At 41.7% G+C, this 12,315-nt stretch overlaps 1 protein-coding gene across 9 annotated transcripts in view; it reads left to right on the plus strand.

The window, feature by feature from the left end:
- IRAG1 (inositol 1,4,5-triphosphate receptor associated 1) overlaps positions 1-12,315 on the plus strand; it is a 116,481-nt gene that overhangs the window by 93,575 nt on the left and 10,591 nt on the right. For all 9 annotated transcript variants that reach the window (XM_019656223.1, XM_019656225.1, XM_019656224.1 and 6 more), the window contains 3 exons: positions 980-1,029; positions 1,567-1,674; positions 3,600-3,667. In XM_019656223.1, the coding sequence (XP_019511768.1) occupies positions 980-1,029; positions 1,567-1,674; positions 3,600-3,667 (226 nt within the window). The remainder of the gene's footprint in view (positions 1-979; positions 1,030-1,566; positions 1,675-3,599; positions 3,668-12,315) is intronic.

Here is a 12,315-nt window from a genome sequence, read left to right on the forward strand (position 1 = left end):
CAATGTACCGCTTTGGGTACAAAATTACTGACATAATCAGACCGTCAGGGAAGTTAACAACAAGGCTGCTGGTTCGATTCCTGCATGGGATGCCCATGGGATGCCCACCCGCAACTAAGATTGAACACAGCACCTTGAGCTTAGAGGCCACGAACTGCCGACGGGCAGCCAGATGGTGACTGGCACCCTCCACAATGAAGATTGAAGAACAACAACTTGGCTGGTCCCCTTCCCCAATTCCCCAATAAAATCTTTAAAAAAAAATCAGTTATGTGCTTTTTAAGACACACACCTAAAATATATGGATATAAGGGATAAATAGATATATAGCCTAGTGGTCAAACTGAATGAAACTGAATTGAGCTTTCAAAAACCTATCTCTGCACATATTGATGTTTTCTGGTGGCAGTATTATCCAGGTGTGGTCTAAACATTTTACAGAATTATATCATTTAATATATGTACTAAGGAGAAAGATATCTTGGGGTGCTGGTTTCCGTTCTGAATTATTTTGTAGGTGACATATTGAAACTACTCCTGTCAGCAAGTTTTTATTCATTAGTAACACCAATCCTTTATTGCTTATAATTTCCCTAACTGTACATCCCTTGAATGAGCAAGAAATGACCCAATAAGCCCTGGTATTGCTACAAGCAGTTTTCATGCATTCTCCAAGGTGTTACCCAGAGACTGTGCAGTGGTGTCAGGTGGAAATCAGAAGTTCAAGACTGGTGCTTCTCATAGAGCCCAGAGGACTTAGGATAAAGGTCCTGTTCAAAAAGTTCCCCATTCTGCAGATGATTGTTTCAGAGAGTGAGGTGTCAAATTCAGTGTCCCCAGTACCTAGGCCCTTGGGCCATCCCTTGAGGGCCAGTTTTGGCCCATAAATACATTGGCTTAGTTTCTGACTATCTGTTTCCTGCTGGAGCCTACTCTGAAAACTTACCTGAGTTCTCTTCTCTGTTTCCTCCTGTTGCAGAAGATGGGGTTTCTCGGACAGCGCGGTCCATGTCCCTCACACTGGGAAAGGTATGCATGTTCAAGGAATATCAGGGCCCCCAGAGGAAGCACAACAGAAGTTTCCACAGTCACTCAGGAGATCATTCATTCTGGATCCATGGGTGCCAGAGAACTTCTGGACAGGGTCTCTAGTTCAGCTTCCTATACCTGCTAGTTATTCCTCCAACCTTCTCTTGCTCATGGTTTTCCTGACTATATCATCCCTTAAATGAACATAAAATGATGCACAAAACTTGGCATTGCTATAGTTTTCATACACTACTCGGGATGTTTCCCAGATGGTGGAGGTCATTTCTGCTCCATTTCTTCAGTGTATAACAGGCTAAAAGAAAAACATGTTGAGAAATCACTCACCACTAGCAGAAAATGTGTGTCAACTTTGGCTATTCTCTCCACACCAACCCCACCACCATCACTACCTCAAAGCCAAAATATTCAGTGAATGTTACCACAGCATTAGGAGCAAGTAGGCATTTTCCAGGTCTTTCTGGACTGCCGGTGCTGCTCCCTCCATGACAGTGGGCCTGGTCCCTTTTCTTTCTATAGAACATGCCCCGCCGGAGGGTCAGCGTTGCCGTGGTTCCCAAGTTTAATGCCCTGAACCTGCCCAGCCAACCTCCCAGCTCATCACCCATCCCTTCCTTATCAGCCCCGGTGAGTATGACAAAGCCTGGCTGCTGGCCTCTCCCTCAGGCTCACTAATATGGGGGTGACCTGGATGGGGGCAGGGTCAACAAGGCGAGGACATTTCCAGCACAGATTCTGGGTGATGGGTTAAAAAGCCCAATAGAAACCAGGCTCTGTGTCTGCCACTGCCCCGAGAAGGAGACTCAGTATCCTGGGGTGAGGTGCTGGCATCTCAGAGAGTGTTCATTACAGGTAGTATAGTATCTCTTTTCATGCTTAAACAACAACCCTCCAAGGTGGGTATAATTTCCCCCCCACTCTGCTGAGCTGAGCTTTAAACCCTAGGCTCTCTGAATCCAGAGTTTGAATTCTTAAACCCAATGTTATTCTGACTCAATTTATTTTTTACAACAGTGAAAAACTGGAAACTACCCAAATGTCCATTAATAAGAGCTTGGTTAAATAAATTATGGACATCCCTATAAGGGGCTTCAATGGAGCTGCTAAAAATAAAGATTAAAATATAAATCTTTATTTATCGACATGATAAATATCCATAATTTATTATTCACAAAACAATTAAAAACAGTATATACAAAAGACACACACCAGTATATGCAGTATAATTCTGTTTTGTAGTGGTTTTTAAAAGTGTGATTCTATGTGTAGACATAGAAAATTCTGGAAGAATATATGTAAAACTATTAATAATGGTTATCACTGGACAATGGTAAAACCACAGGTGATTTTTATTTTCTTGATGCCCTTTTATATTTCTATAGTAAGAATGTATTACTTACAATCAGGAAAAAATCCATTTTAATTTTTCTTAAAACAAAGACGGTTCCTATATAACGAAATATTTCCCACATCCCAGGCCTTTGTGAATCTTGTTAATCCTATCTAAAACTTACAATTCTTTCTCCAGATGTTTCTCTATGCCCTGTCCATGACTAGCACTACTTTATCAGGAAATAATCTGATTGTGTAAACAACAGGTATAGTAGATTCAAGCTCTATTATGCCAATAGGTAGCAATAACTCTTCAACTTCTTTCATTTCTTCCTGCCTTGAGCATCTCCATCCATGAAATCACCATAAACTCCCAAATCGCCCACTAAAAGAAAGAAAGCTGAAAATTTTTGTTAAAAAGGAGGTCAAGGAGGAGGGCTAGTTAGTATGTTTTAAAGGACCTATCCATACTATACCAAATGTATAAATGTTTCTAAACATATATAATTCTTTAGACTAGGGGTTGGCAAACAGGGCTATACATTAAAATCATGTGGGGTACTATTTAAACATTCTATGCCCAGGCCTCACCCCAAGATTCTGGATTGGATCAGTACCTTAAAAATATCTCCCCCAGGTGATTCTAATGTGCAGCCAGAGTTGAGAACCATTGTTTAAATCAAATCCATTGCAACAAAAAAATGTGGTAGTCCTAGGGAATGTATTATAAAGAAATTTCTAATGGCTTGAGCTTTTAGTAATGACAGGCATCTCCTGAGAACTGCGCTTGGAGCTGTATCTCCAGGGCAGTGATGGGCTTGCATGAATCCATCTCAGGGACCGTGGGGCCTGCATTTGGTCAGAGGCCCAGTGGTACGTAGTCCAAGTCAGTAAACAGGAGACAGAAAAACTGATGGCTCCCCTCCAGAATGGAGCCTCAAAATGCAAACTCTTCTCTTTGCTCAATGACACTTGGAAGAGAAGGAAAAGTTACAAGTTTCATGTGCCCCAGAGGGAAAGAACACAGAGGCCAAGAGGCCAGAGAAGGCCTGAGCAATGGGCCAATGCCTGGTCCCAAATGAAGATTAGAAAGCATGGGGAGTGAGGAAAGGGAAGGAGGCGAGCCCCGGCAGCCCCTCCACCCCCAGCATCACCAGAGACTGAGCAGCTCTGGCTTCTTCCATCCTTGCTGATCCTCAATTCTCCTGTTTTCCATTCAGTCGGAATCACCCAATGGGAAAGGTAACCTACCTGTTGTCACCTCAGCACTGCCTGCACTTTTGGAAAAGTAAGTTTGTTGATTTTTTTCTGAACTTTGGGGATCTCTGAGGAAAATTTCCTCAACTCACCTTTTCACCCATCCTTACTCCCAAAATGCAATGAAAAGCAAATTAGTTTCTAGAGGAAATGAGTGGGACTCTGAGATCCACAAAGATTTCAGACCCAGTTTGCTAAATTCCAGGAAGATGCTGTGGCTGAGGCCAAGGATACCATGATCTAAGAGGAGCCCAGAGGGCATGGAAGCCTTCTCTGTTCTTTGGGATTCTTTGGGCTACAGATACATAAAAGCCCCAACTTAAAGAGGCTTAAATAAGACCTGAAGTGGGGCTGCTCCAGGTGTGTTACCGGAGGGCCCAAGCGCAGCCTCTCTACAATTTCCTTGCCTCTGCCCACTTTATATGTTGACTTCATCAGCAGGCTTGTGGGAAATGGCTGCTAGTTCCTATCCAGACATGACAATATCGAGAGGAAAAGGGGCCATCTCTTCCCATGTTTCTTTCTTGGACATGAAACCAGGAACCTTTCGTCAGTCTTCCCTGTTATCTTGTTGGCAAATTTGGAACATGATCCTTTTCTAAGCCAATCACAGGCTTTGGGAACAGAATTGTCATCATAGTCTTAAACTTTCCTGGAGATGGAAAGAGAGGGTCAGCTTCCCATGAAGCAAAATGGCTCCATAAAGAAGTGCAAATTCCTAAACAAAATCACATTGCTGTTAGGAAGTAGGAAGGAGATGAGAATTGTATGGTCAACCAACGGTGTCTGTTATGCCTAACTTTTCTAGGCATCTATGCAATTTGTAGGTTTTTCATCCTTAGCCAGAGCAAGGCAGGCTACTTCTACACACTCTGAGGGGTTTATAACTTGCTTTTCAAATTCTTTCATTTGCTTGCTGGAAAACATCTGGATCACAGCTGCCATCTCTCAGAACTTTCCCCTTGTGTCTTTCCTCACTTTGTAAAACATACACCTCTATTCTTCCTTCTTCCTCGCCTTGAGACAGCTTTAGTCCTTTATTTTTCATTGCTGTTAGACTAGTTTTGCTTGACCTGGCAAGAAATGCCTGTGTTGGGCCCATTTTTAGTACAGACAAGCTCCCTGGCTCCCCACCCTCAGACTTAGCATGTTTTCCTCACCTCTCAGTATATCAACCTATCCCTCAGTGACTCACCTCACATTAATCTTGAAGTTTACCCAGCATTTCCTCTCTTTGCCATCTCACCCCACATAAGCTTACAGGTCCTTCATGTCGTGTAGGGTATTTTTGTTTCTTTGTTTCCTTGTTTCCCTGATCACTACAAAGAAAGTGTAAAGGGATGACAAACTACCAACCATATGGAAATAACCAAGGTTACAAAATCATACTAAGTCCCTAGAGTCATAGTTTCTAGTCCATGGTCTCCGAGTCTCTCCAGAAATGGTCATTTATGCCCCAAGTGAGAAGCGCACTAAAATTCTCCCTTCCAATCCTGCCTTTGGATGCAACTGCTTCTTCTCCAGGAGGGCCCCCAGCAAGGCCCTGTTCCCAACTCTTGGCCTACAGAGTCAGTAAAGGCAAAAGATTTGTGTCCCCACTCTCATCAGCAGACTAATTGTGATGGGACAGGGCCTGAACCCTGTAGAACTAATGTTCAGGCCAGCTGAGAGCTTCTATCCGAGGCAGTAGGGATCATTAATAACCTGAGCTATCCTTGGTAGAAGAAAATGAGATACAAAATTGAAGACAGCAGGCAGCAGTACAAAATCAGAAGTGGCAACAAATGAGCATCAATGGTGACATCACCATTCTAAGGGTTTAGAACCAGGAAAGATAAGGACAGAGTGAAGATTGAGGCAACTCAAGAAAGAAGCTCCAAGAAGATGTCTGCAGCTCACTCTTCTGGGCTACCCAGAGAGATCACCATGATAACATTAAGCATGCTGAGGCTGACTCTCCTGTTGGGAATACACCCAGCCTGTAAAGATGGCTGCAAAAACGGGGAGGGAGTATTCCAAGGAGGAGGGGCTCAGGACTGACAGCAGCTTTCCCTGCTGGATTTCTGAAATGTGCTAAGTGATTTTCATCTGAATTCATGAAACTGGAAATATTTAACAGATTGCTAAGAGGCTCAACAATGAGACAATCTGTGAGTGAAAATGAAGTCATACCTTCCATTCTAACACAAAAACAGTCAATTCTAGCTACCTTCGCTATACTGTTACAGAGAAAGAATGCATTATAAGTTAATATACATTACTTTCTAGATTGTTGTAGTCAGCCTGATGTTAAAATGATTTCACATTCCCCTAAGCATCCAGTGCAGCGGTTCTCAACCTTCCTAATGCCGTGACCCCTTAATACAGTTCCTCATGTTGTGGTGACCCCAACCATAAAATTCTTTTCGTTGCTACTCTATAACTGTAATTTTGCTACTGTTATGAATCGTAATGTAAATTTCTTTTTGTTTTCCGATGGTCTTAGGCGACCCCTGTGAAAGGGTCATTCGACCCCCAAAGGGATCGCGACCCACAGATTGAGAACCACTGATCCAGTGACTAAGCAGGAAGGGAATTGGCTAAGCAGGTGAAAAATCGTGAAAAGATCAAATTCCCTGTGATTAGTTCTCAGGCAAATACCAGAGAGCTGATTGCACTGCCCAATGTGATCTGAGAGAATTCTACCTTGCTCTCATAGGTCACTTCCTAGTAAACTGCTCTTCACTCAACAAGGGTCTAGGAACCTGTAGACTTAGAGAAAAATATAGAGTGATACAGTATTCCCCTTGGGATACGTTCCAAGACCCACCCGTGGAGGCCTGAAACCGTGGATAGTACTGAACCCTATACATACTATGCTTTTTCATGTATATATGATAAAGTTTAATTTATAAATTAGGCACTGAAAGAGATTAACAACAACTAAAAATTTTAAAAAGAACAATTATACCAATTTACTGTAATAAAAATTATGTGCATGTGGTCTCTCCCAAAATATTTTATTGTACTGTACTCACCTCTTCACTTAAAGGAAGTACTTTACAACTTCTCTTTGACATGTCTGAATTGCCAGCATCACTACTTTTGCACTGTGGGGACATTACTAAGTAAAACAAGGATTACTTGAACACAAGCACTGCGATACCATGACAGTCGATCTACTAAGGGACTGGGAGCAATATACAGTGTGGGTAGGATGGACAAAGGGATGATTCACATCGTAGGCAGAATGGAGCAGGACGACATGAGATTTTTACCATCCTACTCTGAATGGCACACAATTTAAAATTTACGAGTTGTTTATTTCTGGAATTTTCCTTGTGATATTTTCAGACTGCAGCTGACTGCAGGTAACTGAAACCATAAGACTACTATATTTAAAGCGTCTTAAAGATTCAAACAGAACAAAACTCAAGAGCAGTTCCACAGTAGGAAGAGCTATTTATTCATTGTCTTTCATTCCTTTGACGTTTAATCACCAAGGGCCAGGCAACTAGGATGCTCAGGGACCTCACAGTCTAATGGGAAAAGACAGATGGGAAACAGCCCATTATAATACAGTATGACAGGTGAGCTATTACAAGGAAATACAGGTTGCTAAGGGAACAGCACACAAGAAAATGAGCGCCTTAACCCAGATTTTGTATTATGGGGCAGAGGAGACTCAGAAAATGTTTCCTTCAGGAATTTACTTTTGAAGTGAAACCTGAAAGTTATATAGTTAACTAAGTGAACTAGAGGTTAACAACATTCCAGGCTCTGAGGCGAGAAAGTATGGAGTAGTCAAGGAATAATAATGACGATGATGATAATTACTCTTATTATTTACTGCATACTTACTTTATGCCAAGTGCCGTCCTAATTGCTTTACATTAATGATCTAATTTACTCCTTACCATAATCCCATGAGATAGGGATAGTATTAATATCCCTATTTCATAGATGAGGAAACCGACACTCAGAGAAGTCATCGCTTGCCTGAGGTTACACAGCTAACAGAAAGCAGAACACGTGCCCTTAACCTCTCAATAGGCCCTCCAACTAATAGGTTGTCAGAAAAGTCATGACATATTTTTTCTGTTTTTCGTTGCAGAAATGCATCATGACTTTTCTGACAGCCCAATAGAAGAACAGAAAGAAGTTCAGTATGACTGGAGAGAAGAGGGTGGATTTAACAGCTATTTTTGAAAGAGCTCTTGTGAGCTTTGTGAAAGAACCTGGCTGGGTATTGAGAGTGGAGAGGGTGGGAGCAGAGGATATATGTGGAGCCATTCACTGGGGGATCAGCAAAGCCACAGATGTGGATGACATTCAGGGCTGGCTTCATAACAGGGACCATAATGCTGATAAACCCCAGAACAATTTTAACTATACTCTCTACAATAGCCATTTTTTCTACACATCTGAAGCAACCACGGTAAACTGCTTAAAGGTTTTACATAACATCAAATATGTGCAGTGAGCAACTCCCCTTTTCTGATAGTATTCTGGAATAAATTAGCCCTCAATCAACTAGTAGTGGACCTAAGAAACCTGAAACTGGTTAATAGGGAGTAGGGAAGTTCTTCTAGCTCAAGTCCACTGACGGGGGCCTGTCTGAGGGAGCTGTGGCAGTAGGGGTGGCTTAGAGACATTGTCTTAGATCTTGGAAGGTAAGATCTGTCCATTGGAAAGGATTGTACTCACTTTCAAATATTGTTCACCACGTGGAAAAAATAGACTCTAATATACCTGCTGGTCAAACAACACATTTTGACTAAATAGCCCTCAAGTTACTGAGAGCTAAGCATACATGACAAACACTGCTGACCCAGTGGACATGAGAGAACAATGGGTCTGATTTTAATGAGTTATCTTAGAAAGCACATGAGATTTCAGTCTGGGAACAGATGCCAAGATCCATGAGCATTTAGCCCAGAAATCCTGAGGTTGGGCACAGGCTGTGCTCTGCTCCAAGTTTACAACCATGAATAGAGATTCCTTCAGCTCAACGCAAACACTGGATTCTCAGGAAATAGACATTTACAGAAAGGCCATGCCCATTTTATAAGATTGATAGGCAGGGACTGGATAAGCCGTAGTGAAGTCAGTGTAACACAACAAACACTTAAAGGCACTTCCTGTGCCGAGCACGATTCTAACTCACACAAGGCCTCTCTTCCTGTGATCACAGTCATATGGAGGGATGGGCATGGATGTAAAACACAAAAATTCCCTATCTCCAAGTTATGCTGTAACAGAGGTGCTGTGAGGGCACAGAGGGAGGGAGAGATCAAATTTAACCAAAGGGTATGGGAGAGGGAGACATACTGGCAAAGAGTCCACAGAGGAGAACGCACTGAGCTGAGTCTTAATGAGGCACAGGAAAAACTTCCAGTTGAACAAAATATTTCAGAAACTATAATCTCAGTCCTGAGGATAGGAGATAACAGCAAACACTTTACATATTGTGTGTTTCCCCTACCTCCTCCCATCCTATCCCCAGTATTAAACCAAAGGTTCTCCTAGCCCATTTCACTCTAAACAAACAGCTTTTAAAAGACGGGCCACATCATAAGCCATGGCCCAGCCTACGGGCAAGAAGGATTATACTCAGTAGGTTCCCTGGAACCCCACACACTGCTCAGAGCCCTAGGAAAAGACCTCTGTTGAAAAGGAGGGCTCAAGGAGGTGTGGAAAGTGTACTTTGGCATGAATAGAAGACCAAGGTGAGAGTCCCAACCAGGCCCACCAACTGCCAATAATGTGAACTTAGGCAAGTCACTTAATCAACCTGATCTTGAGTTTCTCATCTTTCAAGCAGGGTAGTACCCCACATGGATGGCAGACAGTGCATGGGCAGGTGTCAGACTGAACAGGGTGAAATCTGAGCTGTACCAAGCACTGCTTGTGTGATCTTGGGCTTGTTATTTAACCTCTCTGAGTTTTGGTCTCCTTGCCTGTCAAACCAAGAACCGTAGTATTATCTATCTTATTGGGCCATTCAGGAGTCTTAAGTGAGATATTAGCACAGAGACTGATACAGAGGATGTTAGCTCTTCTTATCAATGGGAAGACCAAGTGAGAGAACGTATATGAAAGTATGTTAAGAACTACAGCCCCATAGGTGAGTTGAGTTGAACAGGGCGGTCAACTCAACCTGGAAGAGCCGGACCCTGGACAGAAGATGTACATGTGGAAAGGTTGTTGAAATGGCTTCCTGGCTATACAAGGGAAAAGTTTTAGTCTCTACAGAGCAGTAACATGAGGACAGTGAAAGTTTTGTTTACCGTCGCTTGGTCAGCAAAACTTGAAGGTGCCTAACTGTGTTATGGCACATAATATACATACATTTGAGAAATGTATTAAAGCATTTTTATGTCAATGTTACCATACTTTAAAGTCACATTTAGGGTTCCTCTGATTCTGAAGTGTCAGAGTAATTTATATTAAGTTCTCTCTTGAAGCTATAAATAATCACCTGGTAATTTATCAGTTTGTATTCTTTTATGGATCAGGTTTGGAAGAACCTCAGATAGCTCCTAAAATTTACCAATAAGCTTACTACATAACTAACAATAATAATAATAAATAATATCATTTGTTGAGCACCATATTGCAGAAAGTTTACTTTTATTTCTCCATTTATTCTTACACTACCACCTTCAGGTACATATTATTATCCTGATTTGACAGTTGAGGAATCTCAAGTTTAGGAAAGTTAAATAATTTGCATGTGTTGGAGTTGGGGTTTGAACCCATGTTTGCCTCAAGCAGTTTCTCTTCCTCTACACTCCGCTGCCCTCCCTTAGACATGTTTATCATTAATTTCTAAGTTTGACAGCTATAGATAAAAGAAATTAAAAGTCTGATATTTTATTTCACAGAAACATTTTATTTCTAATATATAAATACATTTAATAAAAGAATTACTTGCCCTGTCCTTGGCTGTAGCTATGTTTTTCTGCTCTTGTTCCAGTCATTTGGACAAATAGGAAACTGCACATTAGGCAAAGGTCACATGGAAGGGAGTGGATAATGTAATTTGCAAAAGGAGAAATGTTATGAATAGCTGATATTTTTAGAGTGTTATTTTTCTTGTTCACAATGGGTTTTGGTTTCCAGACTAATGAAATGTAAATTTTACAAAGTCTGAGGAAAACTAAGTGATAAGAAAATGATGCCAAGAATGAAGAGAGTATATAAGTCTCATTCATTAAGCCTGTGATGTTTCAGAGAACTGGCTGAAAAGCTCTGCTCACTGTTCTGCCTTGTTTGAGGGCTCCTCCTTGACATGACTTCCGTTAGTCCGGATTCTGAATACCTGGGAAGGCAGCAGGATCTATAGGGAAGACACGGCCATCTGGATACTTGCTTTAAACTTGTGGTCCCATACTTCAAATAGGCTCTCAGGACTGCCCCTCCATTTCACTATGATTCTCTAACATGTTGTTTTCCCCCTCTTTCACGTGACTCTTTTATTCCTTCTCCTCTCTCCTCAAACCTTCCTAGGCCTCTTACCTCTCACTCTCGGTAGATGACCTTGTCTTCCACTTTACAGAGGAAATTTGAGATATCAGATAGGAGCCCTCTCCTCTTCCTTCAGCAGATCCTCAACTTACAACTACCATTCTCATCTCCTTCCTCCCTTTGTTATAACCAAGAAGTTTCTCAATCATTCTAAGGTCTGTCTCTACTTCCCTTTTCAAAGAATTTGTTCCTTTGGTCATTCCCTCTCCTGGATCATTTCTATACACATTCAAATGGACTTTCATCCCATGACCCACTTCTTCAGCTATGCATTCCCCCAACACACTCTTCTACTCCCCGTCCTAGTCAAATTACTGTGTCTCTGTCTTCCCCTTTCTTACCTCCCATTCTTTACCAAGCCTATTCGAATCTGTCTTTGGCTCCTACCATTTCATCAAAGCTCCTCTTGACCTTCATATTATCTTTCTTTTCTATAATTTTTATTAGTTTCAGGTGTATAAAGCAACATACTAATTAGACATTTACATCCCTCACAAAGTGATAACTCCCCTCCCCCAAGTTACTACCCCTCTGACATCTTATATACCTGTTACCAATACCACTGATTATCTTCCTTATGCTATTCTCCACCTCCCGTGACAGGCCCGCCACCTCAGGCTTTTTCTGACCACTCTGTCTAAGCCGTTTCTCTCCTTGTTATTTTCTATCACCGAACAGAGTTTGTTTCTTTCATAAAAGTTATCACAATTTATAGTGAATTACATATTTTTCTTTCCCTTTTTTTGGGCTCTTCTGCCTGCTAAGTTCCATGTGTTAGCAAAGATCATTTATTTTCTGATATATCCCCAGGGCATCATAAGATGCCTGTGACTTAGTTAGTACTCGGTAGATATTTACATGAATGAAGCAAAAGATGGACATAGGAATGGAATGACCTTGAATGTTTTGGTCTCCTCCACCTTCCTCATCCTAGTGTTGTGGAGCTTCCAATAGCTATCTGTCTACCCACAGCATCTCCTGGAATAAGAATAAAGGTGGATTTGGGAGCACAAGAAAAAGGGGGAACTGGTGCAGTATTTGATGTTTGGGGTCTAGGAAGGATTTGTGACCTAGGCCTTTATAAAATCTTGTCTCACAGAAGGGTTGAAATGAATTCAATCCAATGAGTTTCCTTACTTCTGATCAGGAATCAGGCCAAAGGCATGGTTT

Source organism: Hipposideros armiger, unplaced genomic scaffold (assembly GCF_001890085.2).
Source record: "Hipposideros armiger isolate ML-2016 unplaced genomic scaffold, ASM189008v1 scaffold_256, whole genome shotgun sequence".
NCBI classification, from domain to species: domain Eukaryota; kingdom Metazoa; phylum Chordata; class Mammalia; order Chiroptera; family Hipposideridae; genus Hipposideros; species Hipposideros armiger.